Raw genomic sequence first — 16,540 nt, 5'->3', positions numbered from 1 at the left:
TAGCACCCCCCGCTGCCCCCCGTGGCGCATGCGCGGGCGCTGGGCGGCATTGGCGGCTCGCTCCGCCCCGCGCCTTACCCAGGAGGCCGCGCGCCGCGCCGAGCTCAAGATGGCGGCCAAGGCGTCCGGTGAGGCGGCGGGGGCGCGGGGGGCGCGCAGCGGGGCTCGGCCGGGCTGCGATCAGCTCGGCTGGGCTCGTTCCCGGCCTGCGTGCGGCGCTGGGCTCCCCCCGGCCCGCACCGAGCAGCGAGGCGGGCCGTGGCAGGGAGAGGGGGAGCCGCAGAGCCGCTGTGCACCGTGTGCCCTTGACGGGGACAGCGAGTGCCGCTGCCGCAGTCGCCGGGCGAGTCTCTTCGCCGGCCCTCCCGTGGCAGCGCAGGGAGCCTGGCTCCGATACCTGGGTTTTCTGGGTGCAGAGAGTGCTCGGGAGCACTAGAGAAGTCCTTGGGCTGCTCATGAGGAGCCTCGGGGATCGCTGTCCTCCGCGGATAGCGACTCCGCTCGTGGTTCGTCTAAGGTTATTCCTTGTCAGGCCCTAAAGGACGAAGGAGTGACTAAGTAACCTGCTGAGATAGTGTTCTAATGACGTATTGGCATCACACAGGGCACTGGGGTTTTTTGGGGTGACTCGGTAAGGCAAACGGCCCAAAAGTCACATAAAACAGCTTGTCTGCGCTTCGGTGCCTGTGTTGTGCTGTTCGTGGGCTTCTAGACCGCTTGTTGAGGTACTTGATTATGTGTAAAAACACCTCTGCCATCCCAAATCACCTTTAAGGAAAGATGAACGTGCTGTATTCGGTGTGAAGGTTTTTTTGTTTGTTTGTTAATTTAGGTTTTTTGAGGTTTTAGTGTTGATTGTGTGGTTGACTTTGAGAGCTCCTTGAAAAAGGAATGGTATTCAAATATCTGGAGAGGAGAGCAGAAGGTTAACGGTATAATAATATGCTGGTCTTGAAGTCACAAAAACCCATAGTGAAAGCTGGGGAGTTTAGATAAATTGTTTGAAAAGTCTCTTGGTTATGCTTTATGTAAGCACTGTGGGTTTGGCTTATGTAAGTGTTGTGGAGCCTAAAAGTTTTGTTGCTGTCTTTGACAAGGAATTGGTAGCATTTTTCCATGTCTTAAAGCAGCCCTATGTTCAAATTTAGTGAAATGGGTCAAACTGTTGTAGGTAACAAGCTGTTCAGTGTCAGTTTGGAGATACCGAGAAGTAGAGGCCAAGTCACGTATGACCAAATTCAAACTTGTTGCAGTGTTAGATCACTGCAAGTGAAGGAGGCCAGCAAATGTTTGTGTACTGCCATAGTAATGTGTAAATGTTGAATTTTACCTTGCTCTGCAACTGATGATGGTCACATTCAGTTGCAGGAGGTGGTCGCCTGATAGACAAGATTCGCAAGTGGTACTACAATGCAGCTGGGTTCAACAAACTTGGTAAGTGCTTCTCTGAGTTTTAAAAACTGCAAATGGAACAGTTCTTGAACTAGTTATGGTTTGTAACTAGCATATGAACATGCAGTTTGGCATGTCTTTTTGATCAAAATTAGCTACTGCTTCTGTGGGGGGAAAAGGTTGGCAATAACTTCAATTATTGTGATTTATACCTTTTCTGTTATATCTGTGTTTGATTATGTTCCAGAGAATTAACTTATAACAGCTAAGGCCAAGCTGGGGTAGTTGAAAAAACTTTCACAAAGTAGTCCTGAAAGCTGGATAATTTACATTTCTCCACTGAGTCACTTTCACTGGCCAGTGTCTGACCCAAAGACTGCCCTTGAAGCTGGAGAGGTACCCACTGATAGTAATCAGCCTATCTGCAGTACTTATGCAGAGTATCCAAAGTGCAAAAACAATTATAGCTAGTTTTGCCCTTTGTGTCACCATAACTTCAGCTGGTGTCCCTCTGGCCTGCACAGTGGTGGAATAGGTGTCAAAACAGGGCTTCCTTAAGAAGAGAGGTTGCCTTAATGGTATTGTCTTCAGTTTACTCAGAGTTTGTTTCAGCTGTTTAGATGGCAGAACAGTTCTTGGATGACAAGAATCTAAATATTCAGATACTGCAATTTACTGCTTACCACAATACAAGCAAATCTTTTAAAGGATGTTAATATACCAGCCCTGGGGAGGTTAGGCAAAAATTACAAAAAGAAAACTGTAAACAAGTAAGCTTAGATCCTTCCTTCAGGGATGCAATGCTTAATTCCTTTTTTTGATGCCTCTCTGTTGAAATTCTTACTTCTGCTGCTTTTTTGGAAATGCAAGTAAAAAATCAGAGAAGTACCAAATTAAATAGTAGTGATTAAACTAGTAGCAATGTTCCCTGTGCCTTTGAAATAAATTACAAAACTGAATTTAAGAATATGTGACTCAAAAGAAATTTTTGTTTTATTGAGAGACTACTGCCAAGTCAGTCACAGGAAATGAAAACCTTTAACCACAAGTCACTAAGTGTGTTGTAGTAATCTGCATCATCTTGGAATGCTACAGAAGCAATATTTTGTCCTATTTTGTTAATACTGAACCTTACAGAAAGGTTGATTGACTTTCAAGAATGCTTTGTTCCACAGAAGGTGTGGGAGTGTTCTAGGTTTTGAGAAGACTGGGTGCCTCTCCCTATTTAGCTTCTAATTTGGAACTCCTGCACCAACATACAGCTTCTGGTTTTTATAGCTTTGTATAGCCAGCAGAGATCTGGTCATTATGAATAGGGGAATTTAGAGTAATTCTTCAGCAGTCAAGGAGTCTCATCTGTGGCTGACCAACTCTAATGGATTCAGAGCCCTTAAACCCTTTACCTAGACAGTCATCTTAAGTAGAGATATTAAATTAGATGCATGTAAGTCCACGCCTTAGATTCAACAAAGTCTTTGTTCTGTGTATATATACTCTTAGGAAACACATTGAATTAAATACCCATTTTCCTTATTCCTCTTTAAGAAAATGGAAAAAAAAAAGTATAGTATGTGAAAGTCAGTGTTTAGGATTGCATCTTCTTTGTGAGCAGTTAGAGGCTCTCCTGGATTGGTTTACTTTTTCTTCATAATTTTGCATTGGAAGTGTTTTGCCCATTTTACTTATGTCAGTTCTGCATGTTACTGAAGAACATTTATTCAGTGATACTGTAAATTCTTCTTGGGTCAGGGTTAATGCGAGATGATACATTGCATGAAGATGATGATGTAAAAGAAGCATTGAAGAGACTTCCAGAACCTCTTTACAATGCAAGAGTATTTCGCATAAAGCGAGCTCTGGACTTAAGCTTGAAACATCAGATCCTTCCGAAAGACCAGTGGGTGAAGTATGAAGAGGTATGTGTATGGACTGTTTCCAAGGTGCAGGTCTTAAATGACTTAAATGCTGCTATGACTGGTGGTTTTGGGATTTTTGTTCTCTGAAAAAGACACATGCTTACATGTTCTTTATAGTGAGCAAATGAGTCAGTATCTCATGGAATACCTCTGGAAAACCCTTTTGCTTGCTGTTTAAAAATCTGTTTTTCAGGAGAAATTACCAGATTTTTCTCAAGATGGCAGAAGCTTAACCTCCAGCTCAGAGTCACAGCACATAGTTTGTGTTCAGACAAAATATTTCTTCTAAGCTATCAGATAAAGAAATACAGTGCAAGTAGCTTTGGAATTCTTACAAAAGGTCTCCTGCTTTTCTGATTAATTTTTTAATCTCACAGAAAATCTCAAGCCAAAGCTTTTAATCATGAAGGTGCCAAGGAAGAATAATTTGAAGGGAAATCTTGCATTAAAATAAATGTCATCTTGTAACTTGAAACACAAACTACACTCTCCTTGTCAGATGTAACTAAATTTTATTTTTTGGTAGTGAATTGATTCACAGACTTTGCATCACTGTCCACCTCAGCTTTTTCCAAATTATCAGGCAGAGAGGAATTTTGTTGTTAAACTTTTGACTATAGGAGAGTATAAAGGTATTAATGCATCTCTGAATAAGCAGAGGCTGTTTCTTGTGGTCTCCTAGGTCATATTTAGGTAATTGCTGCACTGAATAACTGGTTGCATATTTCCTCAAACAGCAGTTTGGTTTGTAAATGTTAAACACAGTCAGGATGTTCCATCAAATACAAGTTTACAAGGCTGGTTAGAAGTTAAGCTCAAAAGGAGATTATCCAGAGTATTATCACTGGACTTTGAACTACATCAAGTGGATATTGTACCTTACTATAGTTGGACTTTAAACTAATTAAAGTGGATCTTGTACATTTGAGTATCTGTGAAAAAATCACTGTTTCTAAAGGCATAACTGGAAGCATCACTTTGCCTGTTAGTTGATGAGGCATTAAGAATTAGTGATTGCTGCAGTAGAGAATTTGTCACTGCAGACTTGGCGGATACAGAGTTTACCTTTTGAGGGTAAGTAAGGCTGGATTTCTCTTTTTTTCTTGATAGGTTGGTGTTTAGTCAAACTTGGGGAGGAGTGAGAAACAAATAGTCTGTAGGAATGACTTAAGATGTTTCTAGACCTCCCTGTAAGTTTAAATATATTCTCCTCTTTTTTAGGATCAACATTATCTTGAACCATACCTAAAAGAAGTAATCCGTGAAAGACATGAAAGGGAAGCATGGAACAAGAAGTAACTATTGAACTACTTCATGCAAATATCCATGTATTTCTGATATTTTTAAACATTTGGTTGTAGAAGTCCACAGGGAGGCAATTGTGAGGCTGAGGAATACTGTTTCAGCTTGTTCATTGAGTCTGGTCATCCAGCTAAAATAAACATGTCAAACTATAAAAATCTTGGAAGAGTTCTTTCTAAATGTTAACAAGCTAATGTTCAGATCTTTCCTGTGAGCATATACATTACATATTAGTTTAGTGGTACGCACTCTTCATTCCAGCTTTTGATTCTTACTCTTTTCACCATACAGCTGTTTTCTGCAGTAGTAGGGTTAGGTAAGAAATGTTCAAGGCACTTGGTGCTAGTTGCTCTTTTAAATTAAAAAGGATTTGATATTCATTTATCACTTCTCACTGTAGACAACAATATTGAACCAGGACTTGATGTTATTCTGTGCTCCTAAGCAGATGTGTATTATAAAAATGGAAAATACAGATTATTCTTTTGTCATAAAACAGGAAATGTTTCACTATATACATTGTTAAGCCTTAAAAGGTATGTTCATGTAAACCATAATGACTGTCTCACTTCAGCTTTTTGGGACTTTTTATTCATTAAAAGAGTGAAAGTGCTATTCTGATGTACTCTCAACAGCCTAGCTCTTGGCATAGTTAACTTCTTGTGTATTTTTTTGTCATCACCTAAAGCATACTCATTTTTAGTGATTGGTATCCAGAAAAGGCCTTTACTGGCTGAAGACCTGGAGTTTAGTCTTCCATAGTTCAGTGGTAGTGTTCATTTCAGACAGATACTGGTATTAGACATGAAGTTCAAAGCCTGTCATATGACCTTCTGTATGAAGTACACAATCTTGCATGATGGTCTCAAGGTTTGCTTTTTCCATTTTGTTAAGAATGCTTGTCTGCCAAATGCAACACTCGGTTTACCAAAAGAAAAAGGAAAAAACCACATCTGCAGTTCTGAATTGGTATGACCAGATAAATAAAATACTGGATTAGAAGCTTTTAGCTTTTCTCATCGCTATTATTAACCTTCACCTGCTTGCTAAAGTCCCCTACAGATGTGGGATGGATACAGTGGTGCCTGGGTGAAATACTTACCTGAAAACTTCACAGCCTGATACGGTGAAACAAAATTCTGCAAAAGTATCTGCATTGCCAGTATTCCATAGAAGTCTGTGCTGAGATTATGTTAAGAATTTGAGGTTTCCTTTATCTCCTATAGTAAAATCTAATGATTGAATTATACATAATTTGATGTATTTTTGGGAACTTTATGATTTTCTTCCAAGAGACAAATAGGGCATGAAGTTTCACACTTCTCTTTATGGAATTATTAGAGTCTAGTTTTCTAATGAAATTAGAACTATTTCATTATCTGTTAGAATTATATTAGAAGACTTAATTATATAGTGAAAGTAATACTTGAAAAGCATAGCTGGTCAAATTTCTACAAGACCTAGAATTCTGTAGAAAGACAGTGCCTGCTTATTTGACTATAGGTTTGGGTTAAGAAAAAAGTCTCAAAAATTACTTGGTATAGACAAAAGGGCTTTGTTGGCATCAGGCACTTAAACTGACCTTTGAGTGGAGTGCAAAGCAGCCATTCTCCAGTTTGCCTAAAGTATCTGAAATCACTGACCCTCTTACACTCAACGGTAACATCTTGAGAATCAGGTGAGTAGTAGAAGAGTCTTTCCAAGTGATCTTTATGGCTGCTCAAGGGGAAGAGGAAAAAGGAAGCCATGTTAAGAGCGTGCCTGTTCACTGAGGCATCATTTAGATGAGTTTTCAGATGCTTCTAACTTGGATTGTTAATTTTTAACTTTAAATTTTCATAATGTGCAGTAGACTTCTGTCGAAGTATTTTGAAAAATTTACTGACTGTTGTCTATTTGTATCTTAAAAGGCTATTAGTAAGGAAAATGTTATTTGCCACTTTATGGCAGAAGTGGGTGTGTATTTCAAACGTTTAGGAGTATCTAAAAATGGTGAGGAATAAGGAGGAAGGAGGCTGGTGTAAAAGTGATATCTGTTGCCTGGGAACCAGGAGCTGTAGCAGCTTTATGTTAGAGACCAAACTCTTTTAGAATATGTGATGCAAGATTCATATGCTTCTGCTACTGGCTAATGAATGAGTAGCTTGGAAGATATTTCATATTTCACCCTCTGGTGTTCACCTTCGTGCACACTAAGTTTATAGGTAATAATCTGTAGCCAGAAGAAAAGGGAGTTTTCTTGTATGTAAGATATGAATCCTGCTGGTGATAAGTTGGAGAGTCAGCATGATTCCCATTTTTGAATCCTCACATTTATGCTTAAAAAATCTGGGATTGGAAGGAATGGACTTGCAAAAAAAGATCTGCAGTTTCATTGGAATGATTCCATCCCACCTGTCCATCTCTCTGTGGGATCCTGCCATATTCCTTGTTCAGGCTGTGTGCCCCTCTGGGAATGATCCCAGCCTGTGCAGCCATTAGCTTGCTATCTGCAAAATTGCCTCATTTTAAGGAAAAGCTTAGTAACAGTAAAGGGGGCCAAATAGCTAGAGGTGAAAAGTCTGATGAAGGAAAGAGCATTCTGCTGGGAGAGAGCATTCTGAAGACCTGGGATTTCTTTCTTCTGTCACAAGGTTCTGTAATACTAAGCAACAAGACACTTGGTTCACAGAAGCACAGAAAGATGTTTGCTAAGTGCTTAAAATCTTGGTGCTTGGGGCTACATCTACAGAATTACAGAGTAATCACATCTATGTCTAGGTTCAGTTCATCTGTTCCAAAAATACTAAATGTTGGTGTTTGTCCATAGACACAGTGGTTGCTACAGGTGGTGGTACCAGGAGCAAATTTTACAGGGATTCTCACAATCCTTATTCCTCTGGTGGGAAGTGCAAAAATACTTACATGGAAGATGATATATTTGTGGCCTGTGCCCAGTACTTTCAGAAAGTACGGTTGAGTCATGCAGTGAAGAAGACTGAAAAGCGTTCCTGAATGAGAAGAGTGCCTACTGGGTAAAATGTGAACCTGCAATTTAAGGTCATATCATCATGCACAATGCAACAGCAAATCTTGCATTTCCTTATTCCTGATTTTGAAACCTTCATCTTGGTTAATTTTTAATTACTTTTTTGAATATAAACTTTATAGGGGTTTATTTTATAGGTACTTTTTTGAATATAAACTTTATAGGGGTTCCATAAGTTACTGAGGTATTTTTGTAGTTGTAGTTTGCTATGTCCAAATTATGTGTGCAAAATTAAGTCTGAGCTAACATTGCTAATCCTGCAGTTTGATGACAGTTTTAGCTTGAATTATTCATCACTTTTAAGCAGACCTGTGCTTCACTTGAAGTTCTTTTATTAAATACATACTGAAATATAAGAATACATTTTGACTGCTGAAGATCATATTTGTTATGTCAGACTGATTTCTTTAAATTTTGAATCAGTCAACCCAGAAACTGGACTTTTTTCAGCACTGTAACAAGAAACATATGCTTGTTTTACATCCAACTTCCATCCAAAGGAGAGCTACAGCAGATACAAATCTCATAAGAATTTTGATGAAACATCGTGCTTGCCGTTATAATAGAAGTGTTTTAGCATTAATATGGTAAACACATTCTGACTTGAGGAATTTTTTCTCTAGATAGCAAAGGTCAAAGATGACCTTCAGGATTTCCCCACAGTGCTTGCTTCAGTTTTACAGACTGAAACTGTGGCCAGGGCAAGGGCTGCCCCTGAGCAGCAGAACAGACAGAGAAAGGTGACACCAGGGTCTCTTCACTTCACCTCTTTTAGCTGGTCTACTGCGCAAAGGGCTAACATCTTGAAAAATCTGTAGGCCACGAACTTAATTGTAAACAGTCTGTGTTAGCATCTCAGTACCCTTGAATGGGGCCGGATCCCAAAACTGTTTTCTCAAACTCCCCTGCAGGCCATGTGGAGCTGTAAGCTTCCTTCAGTATCAAGCAGTTAGTTCCTGACTCACCCAGAACATCAGCTGGTGTTGCTGGGATGAAGTGACAGGCAAGTCTGATGTCTCAAGGTGCCAGAAAGCATCTGCACCTCTGCCTTTCTGGCAAGGGGTGTGTTAAGACATGTCTGGAGAAGGAGCCTCAATGCCTTCTGCTCACTGGTGATTTAATGCTTGCTTATGCTGGCAGCCTGTGGGCTCAATTCCTTTTCTTTCACAAAAGGTGTGGATTCACAGTTCCCTCCTCTGTGAATGCTTATGTATTTTTAGATAATATTTACATATTTTCTGGAGTGCAAGTGGGACTATTAGTCCTTTTGGCTGACTGTTCTGCTATGAAAGATCTAATAAACTGTACCAGAAGAAACTATGATTCGAATTGGTTGGCCAGAGCTGCTTTCTAGGCTGGTTTATGAGCTGCTTCAAAGTAAGTGCAATGCCTGACTCCACCTGCCTAGAGGCATTTGGGTGCTCAGGCAATTACTGTCCACCAGCTTCTGCCCTGCTCTCTCCTGGAGTACCTGAACCCTGGCACTGCATCATGGAGATATGCCAAGGGCTTGAGTGAGGAATGCAGAGTGGGTGGGGGGTTAAGGTAGACTCAGGATTAGGAAACCATGTGCAGGGATCTGAAGGAAGTATAAGGAAAATAAATTGACCTCAATCCCCTTTGCCTGCTTTGGGGGTGCATGGTGAGGATGAGGTGGAGTTGATGCATTTATGTGCAAACATATGGTTTAATGCATTTTGGGAAATAGGACCACTGAGTATGAGTATGCGGAGAGGTATGGGGTAGTCAGACAAAGTCAAGGATGCTTTTCAGGCCACTGCAGAGGGTAACACCTGTGTGTCCTAACTTTGGGACTGCCAAGTTCATGTCATTCTATTGAGGCTTAAATTTTCCCTACAGAATATTTAAAGATCATGCATTGAACCTTATTGTGAGTGGAATCCAAGGTGTCCTTGCCCTGCCTCCAGGGTGCCTGGACATGGCCTAAGTGTCCATCTCCTGTGGCCCAGTCTCACCTGTTTCTTTCCCAAGAACCAGAACATCTTCAAGAAGATGCCCCCACAGCTACAGGGTAGGTCTGATTTTTGGGTGCTCACATCTCTGCAGCAAAAGAGGAGCACTGGATCTTTCTCTTCCAAAGCCTAAGCAAGTGCTGGAATTGCTGCTGCTGTTTTATGAGAGTGTGCTGCTTTGATTCCTTTGCTGGGAAAGGATCTGGAGCCTGAAACCCGATCAGAAGGAGGTAACTCAGCACAGCTGGGCTGTGCTCTCCTCAGCCATTCCTAAAGTGGTTCCCCATTGGCCTGCATGGATCTGGTTCTTTGTGTCTAAATCTTCTGGATTGCAAGGAGAGGCTGGATAGTGAGACACAGAGTTAAGCACTGCTGCACTCAGTATTACAACACCTAAGCCCTTTTATGAAGCCTCATACTCCCACTGCGGCCTAGCAGATTGAAATGATTGTTTATAAGCAGCAAAGTTCAGAGTCCAAAGCTCAGATCTCTTCAAGGCACTTCAGAGGGTTTTCTGTCTGCAAGTTGCGTTCCCCAGTGGAGTATTAGCTTAAAAAGATACTATTATGAAATAGTCATAAAAGCAGTTTGAACTGTTTGGTTTACTTCAATTAACAAAAAATTCTCCAAGTTCTCCATGTGTCTCGGCTGCAGTCTCTCATCCTGAAGAAGAAGGAAGAAAACTCCATCAATGTGCAAGTAGGCTCCCAGCAATGCTCGGCACTCAGCTTGCCTGCTGGAGCTCACCAGGCTGTTGTGGCAGTGTGGAGGTGGCTCTGATAAAAAGCAAGATCCATCCTGCTGCCAGGTGAGGTTTGGCTCAGCCCTGCTCCTCACACTGCAAAAGCCAAGGTACCAGAGGAGGGATGAGATCATAATTTCAGAGCTCTGTGGAGGCAGTCATCCCTGCCTAGGAGCACTTAGGCTGTAGCAGGGCAGAGTCAGGACCAGGGTCTGCACTGGCAGCAACTGGACATGCTTTATTTACATATTTTCAAAAAGCAACAATAAAAAAAAAAGGGCAATAAAATAAATTATTGGGAAAAAGTAACAGAGCATATTTCCTTTCAGAAATACTGCTGTCTGACAAAGAGGCTGCTATTCCCAGTATGACTGGTGATGCAATTATGACAGATTAGATATTTAGGGCTGTAGTTTAATGTTTGCACAAAGTAGTTCACATTTACATTGTTATCGTCCCTTCTGTTACCCAGATCTTCAAGGACTACTGCTGGAAGCAGCATCTTCTTCTGGGCAACTTTTAGGTTTGCAGCCATTCTGCAAAGCTGGTTCTTGGTACAGAGCTTGGATAGCTGAGTGCCTGGCTTCACACAGCTTTGTTCTTATCTGGTCACAGGCTCCTGCCCTTTCTCATGGAAAGGAGGGGTGTGGTCACCTCCACCTCTCAAGCTGTGGGAGATCTCTTTCATGAATTTCCATCTTTAGCTTTTCCTAAGTATATCAAACCCAGTGGTGTGTCTGGACATGTCCAAAACAGCCATTAAAGCCTTATTGAACAAGCTACTCCAAAAAGAACATGAGGAGGTATGCTTTGAAAGGGGACTTCTCCTCCAGCTGCTTCCACCCAGCATTTAAAAACACTAAAGCACGTGTTGACAATAAGTGAGCCTCAAAAAAACCATTGGATTATTTTGAAGAAGTATAATCATAAGCGGGGAGAGTTATCATCCTTCACCCAGCAAAACAATTACATCAGTGCAGCTTGGACTGGGATCTGCTTTAAGATCTCCCAGATGTTGCAAATGGTGTGGTTGCCGATCCCTTGCTCTGGGTAATTATAAACTGTCAGATGGAGGAGGGGAGGTTGGTTCTCAGAGGAAAAAACATAAAAAGCTTTTTGGAGAATTGTAGAGAAGAAGATCCACTGTTAACAGCTGACACCCAGAGCCACAATAGTCTCTGCTTCTGCCTGGCTTTGCCAGATCAGTATCATGGACATGTCTCAGAGCCGATCTTAGGCCTGAGCTATGGCATGCTGCATAGAAATGAGTCCTGCAGCAAGGGGTTTGCTGTGGAGTGATCCTAGCAAATCTGCTCAGAAATCATTTTAGCAGAATCTCCTAGCCTGGAATGAGGGGCCTGCTGCCCACCTAACTAGCGGAAGCCCATCTGATCCTGAGGCAGAAGATGCCAGCCCTAACACTCTAATGGAAGGGGGGAACCTGGGAGAAAAACTGCCACCTTGCTGGTCCTGGGGGAAACCAACTTTCCCAGCCACAGGCCTGGTCCCCTGCTCAGACTTGGCCTGTGCAGCTGGAGGATGGAGCCCCAGATGAGGTGTTGGTGCTGTGCTGAAGCAGAACAAGAGTTCAAGACTCTGGGAGCTGCAAGAAGATGGGGAGCAGGTCCCTGACGCTGTAGCTGGCTCAGACACTTACCAGAGCCTGTCCTCAGCTCAAATGTCCATTTTTGTGCAGTTTCTCTGAAGCATTTGCTGTTTGTAGTACAAAGAAGCTGTGGGCATGGCGAGCTTATGTCAGGAATAAGCTCCAGCTCCTGTCCTCACTGGGGGTGACTGCTACCTCCCTTAAACAGACGAGCAGGTCACAGGGCTTGTGGAGCATTCTCAGGTCACCAGTGACCCTCTGCTCAGACCTTTGAAGGATGCTGGAAGGCACTAGCATTCTGAATAGCCTTTGGGACTCAGCAACCTGAGTGCTGGGGAGATACTTCAGCCTTAGAAAGAGAGGGGATTTTGGAAATCCCCCATGCTGATGTTTCCTTGGGGTAACAGGAATTGGTGAACTGCCTCTCCGAGGTCAGTTCTGAGAGCCCTAGATCATGGTCCCACTGGGGTCCAGCCTGCCACCTGGTGAGTAGTTGGGGTGCCTGTCCAGCTCCCTGTAGCCCAGGGCATGCGACAGAGCTACGTTTGCCAGCTCTCAGCAGTATATCAGACTGTGAACAAGGGCTGCTGAAAACATGGTGAGGGTGAGGAGGCTGGGTGGGCAGCAGCCACTCCCACGTGCCCTGCCTGAGGTGGTGAGCAGCAAGCAATGCCAGCAGCTAACACTGTCCAGTGCCACGGCAGAGGGAACACAGCACCCAGCCCATGGCTCTGCATCTGGTACCAAGGTGCATAGGGAAGGTGTGCTCAGCCACCACCTTTGAAAGAGCTGCCCAGTGCCAGAGATGGATGTGGCTTCATCAGCACACAAGGGTGACAAGGTCAGCAGGTCAGCTACGCAGAAATGAACACCTGGCAATGCCGGTGCCCCATGTGGAGGGTGGTTTTGTCTTGGTCACAATGATAACAGTGGGGAAAAACACATCATCCAGCAAGGCCAGCTCACCCTGACGCAAGGTGGGGCTGTTCTGTAACAGTATGAGCACCACCGGAATGTCCTGGCATTGTTTTCTTCCCTTTTTTAATTTCATTTTTCAGGATGACAACACTTTAGAGGTTTATGACCAACAGGAGAATTTACTACTAAGTCATATACTGATGTAATGAAATCTAATATATGCTATGTAATGAGTTATGAGATGTTATTTAGTTTCAGGGTTTTATTACTTCAATCAGTTATGACCATATTTCCTTTTATATGATTGCTCACTCTTTAAACATACCAGATGACTGTATAAAGAACACCTAATAAAGTCTGGAGATGTTAAAATATAAATGTTTTCATTTTTGCCATAAATTTGTTTCAATTCTACCAATGGTGGCTTTTGCACTGGAAGTGGTGCAGTCCTTGTTAGCAGTGCAGACCTGGGTAGTGTTGACTTGTTCCTTTGTAGGAAGGAGCTAGACAACTGTGCTTCGTTATAAAGAACAGTTAGTCACCAGTGCTCACCCATGGTGATTATGCACAGAAATTGAAAGGTTTTTAGAGCATAAACAAATGAAAGACAACATTGATCTGTGGTAGAGTTATCTTAATTAACCTCTCATATTTACCCTTGCAATTGCAATATACAAATGCCTGAGTTTCTATCTGTCTTCAAGAGGAGAGAATCAGGCTTATGGTCCTCAGCATCAAGATCAAATCCAGGGATGTTCTGCCTATGTACCATTTGGCAATCCTCCTAATTTTTCCACATTTATGTATTGTATTTTAAAGTCTTTTGGGATAATGTCATAGCAGTGGAATTATATAGCTGTGAAATCAGATCAGGATCAAGTCTTTAATAAATCAATTTTTAGCAAGCAAAGGACAATTGCAGAAGTGGAGTCCCAGTTGTGATGTGTTCATAGTGAGTGTGGAGTTCTCAGAAATTATTGTAGAACATATTTTATGATGTTAACAACTCCGCAGAAAGTGTTTGTGTCCGAGTGGATGCCGACTGTGGTTGTTGTAAGACTGTAGCACACGGCTGCTCTCTGGTGAGCCACCCACTTGTGGCAATGCAGAGGTCTGCAGTGCTGCTGGCTGGGGTCCTGCACGGGTGTCACCTGCCTGGAGATGATACCTACATGTAACCCATCTAATGACAACATTCTGATTTCCTCCCCACCTCTGCAACAGGCAGCACTCGCAGGATTTCCTGGACCTGGTGGAAGTGCCCACTGCAGGGGTCCAGGGCAGGGAAGCCAGGCTGTGCTGCTGCTGAGATGAGAGGAAAGAGCCTGGGCCACTCTAGCGGTTTCTTGGCCAGCTTCAAGGGAGAGAAAACTGCCTTTTAGTTACATCTTAATTTAGACTTTGCAGCAACCAGAAATATTTTCATCTTCTTTAATCTGCTGTGACTGTGACTGCCATGTATATCATGGCCCAAGGATGTCTTTGTTTGAAGGGATGATCCCTGCTGTTCTACTGGCTGCAGCAGAAAGGTACCAGAGGCCCAATTTGAGAGAAGTTCCATGTCCATCCCCATCCCAGCCTCCAAATCCTGTTCCTCCAAGCCTGTGCCTTGTTTTAGCTGAGGGTAATATTGCTGTCATGTATTCCTCTCCTTCTGATTCTGCAAGGCAGGGTGTCATCTCAGGACAGTCCCTCTGGACAGCTGTGTATCAACTAAATTTTTTTTAATTGTAGGTCCATCAATATGCTGTACTTCTACCAGTATTTATTCAATTACTGATAGAGATACCAACAGAAGGGGAAAACTTCTAAATGATCCATTTTACTTCTCCATTCTATTAATATCTCTATTGCTAATTGGATAAATTTTAGGAGAACTACAGCAAGTAATGAAATAAAGACTTTACTATTCACAATTCCAGGCTAATAATTCAGCCAAAGAGAATCATACATCAAATAAATGGCCAAGAACACTTAAAATGTGTCTTTGTACAGTAACAAGGCACAATTTAATCCCATTAAGAAAATGTTGGCAGTGGCTGTGTTTGGGAACGTGCCATTGAACTGTCCTGCTGTAACCTTGGATGCAGGAAAAGTTGAGACAAAGCAGCATACTCAGTTTGACACATCTTTGCCCTTTAGGTCCTTAATGATGCAGTGATTTACTGCAACATTTAATATTGTTTAGCTGCAGAAACTGTCTCTTACGCAGAAGCTAAGCAATAACATGCTTGCTGAATGTGCCCTATCTGCTGCTTCATAGGCAAAGTTTATTTGTAACTCCACAAAACACAGATTTCTGAGCTATCTCAAAACAGCAAGTCCACATATTAATTTGCAAGTAGCAAAATCTTTGTTCCATAGGTCTTATTTAAAGTATAAAAAGACAGGTAGGTTAGTTTCCCACTAACCAAGAATTTAATAGAAATGTTGGGTTTTTTTTCTCACGTGTTAGTTTTCATGTGGGTTATTCTGCTTTTACTTTGCCCCCATTATTCTCAGTAGGATCTGGAGTACTTCCCTGTTCTCCAGGTACTTCATATGTGGCACTTTGCTGCCAAAACAACTGACTTCTTTCTGATTAAGAAGGATTTAATATTTACCATGGAAAAGATAGTATGGATAGATGCATTTCTCATGACCACATATTGTATCCTTGGAGTTTTAGCTATGGATTTTGGAAAAAATAGTGTGTGAATAGTTAAAAGCATTAGATTTGCAAGATGAAATCATCCCTTATTCAGTATAACCTACATCCAGCAGCATGCTGGGGGCTCAGCACAATGAGGATGTGATGCTGTGGAGTGCTCCCCACACTGCTGCTGCTCAGCCCCAAGCACACAGCTTTCTTGCCATCGGCTGCTGTGGCACTTCCCTGATTCCTGAACACATGGAAGGAAAACAGGTGCTTTGAGTGTGATTAAAACACACAAACACCTTGAGTCAGAAGTATCAATATTCAGTGCCTTCCTCTGGTCCTCTGTGAAAGTCTTGCTCTTGAAGTATCATCTGTGTGGTTTTCCTCTACTGTTACTTGCAATATCATGTTGTGTGGAATGAATTACTTGACAGAGCTTTGTGTCTCTTTGTACTGTAACAGCTTCTAGAAAAATTCAAACTGGCAGTTTCTGTAATAAGGCATGAGGAAATGTATTTCAATAGTTCAAGGTCAGAGAGTACCCATACATCACAGGCTACAGTGGGGAATAAGAGGGTAACTACAGATATATGCGTAACATACAAACATGAGTGATTATTTTTTATCTCTTGATCCATCCTCTGGCATTTGTTGTCAAACCAATGGGAAAAAATGCTGTCTCTTTTCTGTTTGATTGTAGGAGTCTTCATTCCACAGAAACCACAGGAAGCAAATAGTGTAGCCTGCAGTAATGGGGTGGCCCCATTTTTGTTGCACAAGTTACAGTGCTAAGGAGCTGGCTCACATGCTCAAAGAGGCTGTGCTCCCATGCAGGCAGCCCCATGGTCATGGCAAGGATGGGGTAACCATGCTGTTTCCAGCAGGTTTACTTCAAGGAGCAGAGGAGCAGCATGCCACAGTGGGTTGATGTACCCTAGCTGGGCTCTGCACCAGCGCTGGCTCCTGAGTGGCTCTCTGCCGCCGACAACCTGGTGTTGATGTTTTAAGGGCAGCTTGCTGTCAGT

General features: G+C 42.4%; 1 protein-coding gene across 1 annotated transcript; it reads left to right on the top strand.

Moving 5' to 3' along the window:
* On the top strand, nt 1-4,768 carry UQCRB (ubiquinol-cytochrome c reductase binding protein). Its single transcript, XM_085053262.1, has 4 exons — nt 1-128; nt 1,363-1,434; nt 3,142-3,308; nt 4,530-4,768. The coding sequence occupies exons 1-4, from the start codon at nt 29-31 to the stop codon at nt 4,605-4,607; spliced, it is 417 nt and encodes a 138-aa protein (XP_084909388.1). The 5' UTR covers nt 1-28; the 3' UTR covers nt 4,608-4,768.
* The last annotated feature ends 11,772 nt before the right edge of the window (nt 4,769-16,540 follow it).

The sequence above is a fragment of the Lichenostomus cassidix genome, chromosome 2, assembly GCF_008360975.1.
Source record: "Lichenostomus cassidix isolate B80296 chromosome 2, HeHo_3.0, whole genome shotgun sequence".
Classification (NCBI taxonomy): Eukaryota; Metazoa; Chordata; class Aves; order Passeriformes; family Meliphagidae; genus Lichenostomus; species Lichenostomus cassidix.
The sequence above is the reverse complement of the archived record's forward strand: the minus strand, read 5'-3'. Positions and strand labels throughout refer to the sequence as shown.

Bases quoted from the DNA above. Each gene is read 5' to 3' on its own strand.
- UQCRB (XM_085053262.1), top strand. From the start codon at position 29: ATGCGCGGGCGCTGGGCGGCATTGGCGGCTCGCTCCGCCCCGCGCCTT. The intron at 129-1,362 runs GTGAGGCGGCGG...GGTCACATTCAG, and splicing joins GATGGCGGCCAAGGCGTCCG to TTGCAGGAGGTGGTCGCCTG. The intron at 3,309-4,529 runs GTATGTGTATGG...CCTCTTTTTTAG, and splicing joins AGTGGGTGAAGTATGAAGAG to GATCAACATTATCTTGAACC.